Here is a 4461-nt window from a genome sequence, read left to right on the forward strand (position 1 = left end):
GAACTCCTCTTGACGAGTAAACAGAACTTCATGTGTGAAATTACTGGAGTGCCCCATTAAAAGGTAACTGATTTGGTGTAAGACTATCCACAATATTTTTTTATCTGAAATTTTAGCACAATGTTAGCAAAAGAGTACCACACTAATATACAGTATAAGTCAACAGATTTCAACCATAAATAGACTTTATATTTGTTTCCAGACGTACAAATCATTCCAGGAACATTCCATAACTGTTTTTTTTCCAGTTATACAGTATGCATCTATGTGTAAGTTTTGCCATTGAACTGGTGTGTTATGTGTCACAATGCATCCTGTCACAGGCAGGGCAGGAAATGCCGACTCAGTGAGAGAAGAGTGCAGTCTTCCTGAGCGGTTAAATGATAACATAAACAAAGCTCCTAATTGTTCTATATGTTTGAAAATGTGCTTTTAGTTTGGTTGTTGGAAAAAGGGGATTTAAAGAAACAAGCCACTTCATCTACAATACAAAATAATAAAATAGCTTAGACATGGTTAAGTTTATGCTTTAATCAACATATATTATAGCTCCATATATGACTATTATTAATGCACAAAAAGCCTGGGTGACTAATTCTCCAAAATCAGTTTGTTTCACATCATTCCTTGTCAGCTATACTGATTTCAAGGACAATTTGCCTCTAAAGGAAGACTTAAGACTCAGAAATAATGTCATTTTTGTGTTAGTTTTTCCTCCAAACTTCACATAATTCAAATATATATAACAACTATAACAACACAGACTATTGTAAAAATATAAACTAAAATCATAAACTATTTCAAAATGAACATACTTTCCTTTCATCTTTTATATACATTAACACATATGTTTACATCATTCCCTCTCTTGCACATAAGAAAAACTGTATTGCTACACAAAAATATTTATTCAATCTGTGGAGAACATATACTCCACTTTCTCTTTGGATTCCAGCCAAAGAGACCATTTCCTCCTGATCAGAGACAAAATCAGAACCAGTTTTTGGTAACATGGATATCTGTCTCAGATCGATATGCTCACAGTCTTGCTCCTAAAGGGCCTGAACAAAAGCGTGGAGCCTGCAGACTTTGACATGAAGATGAAGAGGAAGGGGTCCAGACAGGCATGGAGGCAGCACAAACACACTGCCACATTAAAGTACACGTACAAACTCTCTGTTCCGTTCAATGACAGTTGCATGTAATGGAGGAAGTGCAGGAATCCAGCGGGGGTAAAACACACCAGGAAGATGACAAACACCAGTGAGCTGGCCTTGATGTACATCGTCCAGTCGAGGTGTGACTGGTTGAGCTCACAGATGATCCGGGCGAAGCACACAACCGTGACCACCAGCGGCACCAGGAGGCCAAAGATGGTTAGTAAGAGGTTGTAGTAGAGCAGGAAGTTATGGGAGCTGTAGTACAGAGGCAATACGTCATGGCAGGTGATTCGGCCCAGTTCAGAGAGCAAATAGGTCTGCTGGACGAGGAGCTCAGGGATGACAGCGGCACCAAACACCCCCCATACGGCCAAGCTGACCCAGGCAGTGCACATCCTCTTGGGAAGACTTTTGTACATGAACGGGTGCACTACAGCCAGGTAGCGCTTGATGCTGATGCATGCCAGCGTCTGGGCCGAGCAGTAGAGGTTGCCATAGAAACAAGCCGTGACCACTCGACAGGCAGCCTCCCCGAGCTCCCAGTGGTTTCCATGGAGATGGTAGTGAGCCTTGAAGAAGAGGGAGAGGAGGAGGAAGAGGTCGGAGACAGCCAGGCTGCAGTAGAGGATGGCCGAGGACACCTTCCTAATTTTAGTGGCCAAAGTGCACAGAATGGCAACATTGGCTGGGACCCCGAAAGCCACGACAAACATATAAATAATGGGGATGACCCTCGTGCTCAGAGTGCCTTTGAGGTAGCCTGCTGTGCTGTTGCTTAGTAACAGCAGAGTTGAAATGGGAGCTTGTGTCCCATTTAGGACAAGAGGGGGCTGAGTCTCAATGTCTCCGAGAAATGTTCTGGGCACAGGCAATAAAGGCTCAGAGTCGTTCTTCTTATGTTTCCCTGCAATAAAAACAACAAAATACAAAAGTTAACAAGAATTCTAACAATTACATCGATTATATTCAGTGGTGCAAAGAATCATTAGTAGTATTATCATTTTATGCTACTTGATACTTCAGAGGGAAATATTGTACTTTGTACTGTACTACATTCATTTCACAGCTTGCAGCGCCATCTTGATGGTGTGAAAGGATGTGTGAGAAACATGCTCTGCTACCTTGGACCGAAGAGAATATTAGCTTACTTAGGCCAACATTAGCTATACTTTAGCTAAAATGTACTAACAGGGCATGAGACTCAGCGCGAGTCCCAGAGCCGGGGAGAGCAGCAGTTGAGCCAACTGTCAATCACAGCTGTCAATCAACACCCACACGGCTGCCATCAAAGCTACTATAAGTCTACCAATTTTATTAACGGAGCAATAATTTCCAAAATGACCACCAGCACACTTATTAGAGGTCCTGAATTTAGTGATTGAGACCATAATGATTCATTGAAAAAAATGATTGACTTTGTATTTCTAGAGAGAAGTTTAGGCTTTTTGAATGGGAGTCAACTGGAGCATCTAGTGGCTGTCAGTGGAATTGCACTTTAAGGTAATTCAGCCTCAAGCCGTGGTAGTTGTCGCTTGGATTTATGGTGACCCTTTGGAGAGGCCAGACCCCTAGGTTGGGAATCACTGGATATTTTATGGTAATTATTTATTTTATTTAATCATTTATTTTATTGTGTTCAGGTTTTAAAATGTTATATTTCCTCTTAACTATGTCATTCGTCTTTGTTTTATCTAGTTCTTATTTTATTTTATTTTAAATCTATTTTATTGGTTTTATTACATTTTCTATTTCTATATTTTCTCGTGTGCCTTGTTTTCTCTTATTATCAGCCTGTCAGTCATCTGTAAAGCACTTTGAATTGCATTAACCTGTACAATAGCTGCTATACAAATAAAATTTGATTGTTTGATTGATTGAAATCGCTTCAAAACCTAAAGATTTTCAGTTTATTATTACATATTAGAGAGAAATCCTCACAATTGAGAAGCTTGAACAGGGAAAAGATTGGAACTTTTGCCTGAAAAAGGATTTAAACAATTAAACGAAACAAAATACTAATCGCCTAATCAATTAATCAACCAATTGTTTCAGTTCTAATACTGATTATAAGCCACCTTGTCCCAGTTACAATAATGTGTTTTTTGGTGTTATAGTGAATCTGTGACGGTCTCCACTGTCCAAGTTGTTTTTCTCAACCTGGTTTTATAATCAACTCTTCACTTTTGTTACTGATAGATGTCAGAAAAGTGTATCAGCAAATAATATTTTACATTATATTCTACACTTAATAAAATCACCAGATGAGTTTACGAAAGGTTCATTGTTAAGCAACATGAAAAAACAGATAAAAGAAATGTAATCATTTAACACAGGAGTATATTCTTAAACTAAACTTTTATAAGCATTTCTTACCTTTCTTTTGGAGTGTACCGCTTAGACAGAGAACAAAAACCAGACAAAACAAAAGTTTCTCCATAATGTCTTCTTCTTTGAACAGCACTCAACTCAAGCACAAGAGCCACATCTCACTTCTCTACATTCAGCTCCACATTTCATTGCTGTTCAACGTCACCTCGGTCTGCAGCTGCTCAGTCACCACCTACCAAGTAAAAAAAAAATCTTGACGTTTTCGCTGAACAAGAATGTGGGTTGTCTTTGGTTTGTGTTTTAACATGCAGAGTGTGTGCTTGTGAACCAACAGTTTCACATATGATCTTCATCACTTTACTGTACTATCTCTGTGTCACTCCTTTGTTTATTTATATTTGCCATAAGCTATAGTTTGCTTTTTACTTAATTTAAAAAAAAACAACTGTTCAGACATTTCCCCTTAAATTCCTCCTAAAATAGACTAGAAGTTCCCTTTCTCACACTGTTTTATAATAGCTATTCTGTTCAGACACTTCATTGGAACTTTATGGTGCCTGACTGAAATATTCAACCTCCAAGATATAAAACAGCCTGACATTTTGACACCTTTGGAAACTTTTGGATTTTTTTTCCCCCAGAAGTGTGATGCCAGGAGGGATATAGTGAGGTCATTCATGCTAAAAAAGTACTGGTTAAGCGGGGAAATGCCTGTCTGGAGATGATAAGCGTGCTTGAACATGAGCAGTTTTGTTTAGTGTTCATTTCCGCTTTACGTTGTATTTTCCATGAAGATACTGTATTTCATGTCATATTTTGGATCATCATCCCTTTGGAAAGATGTGAGATAAAAGCCTAGCATAGCGTTATGTGTAAATGTTGTGTTATCACGTGGGAACCCGGTTAGGATGAGTCACTTGCAGACATATTTATTATGTTCTAATTTCTCTACAACTGCAGTGGTAGATGTCTT

The 4461-nt window shown here is 38.7% G+C and overlaps 1 protein-coding gene across 1 annotated transcript; it reads right to left on the reverse strand.

Annotated features, from left to right (window-relative positions):
- Nucleotides 1-516: 516 nt before the first annotated feature.
- Nucleotides 517-3716, reverse strand: LOC137170799 (proteinase-activated receptor 3). The gene is made up of 2 exons (XM_067574378.1): nucleotides 3534-3716; nucleotides 517-2064 (listed from the first exon to the last, which is right to left on the reverse strand). Exons 1-2 carry the CDS (start codon nucleotides 3595-3597, stop codon nucleotides 1025-1027), a joined length of 1104 nt encoding a protein of 367 aa, XP_067430479.1. The 5' UTR covers nucleotides 3598-3716; the 3' UTR covers nucleotides 517-1024.
- Between the last annotated feature and the right edge of the window lie 745 nt (nucleotides 3717-4461).

This window comes from Thunnus thynnus, chromosome 19 (genome assembly GCF_963924715.1).
Source record: "Thunnus thynnus chromosome 19, fThuThy2.1, whole genome shotgun sequence".
Taxonomy (NCBI): Eukaryota; Metazoa; Chordata; class Actinopteri; order Scombriformes; family Scombridae; genus Thunnus; species Thunnus thynnus.

Coding starts and splice junctions, on each gene's coding strand:
- LOC137170799 (XM_067574378.1), bottom strand. CDS start 3,597: ATGGAGAAACTTTTGTTTTGTCTGGTTTTTGTTCTCTGTCTAAGCGGT. Junction 2,065..3,533: donor CGGTACACTCCAAAAGAAAG/GTAAGAAATGCT, acceptor TTTTTATTGCAG/GGAAACATAAGAAGAACGAC.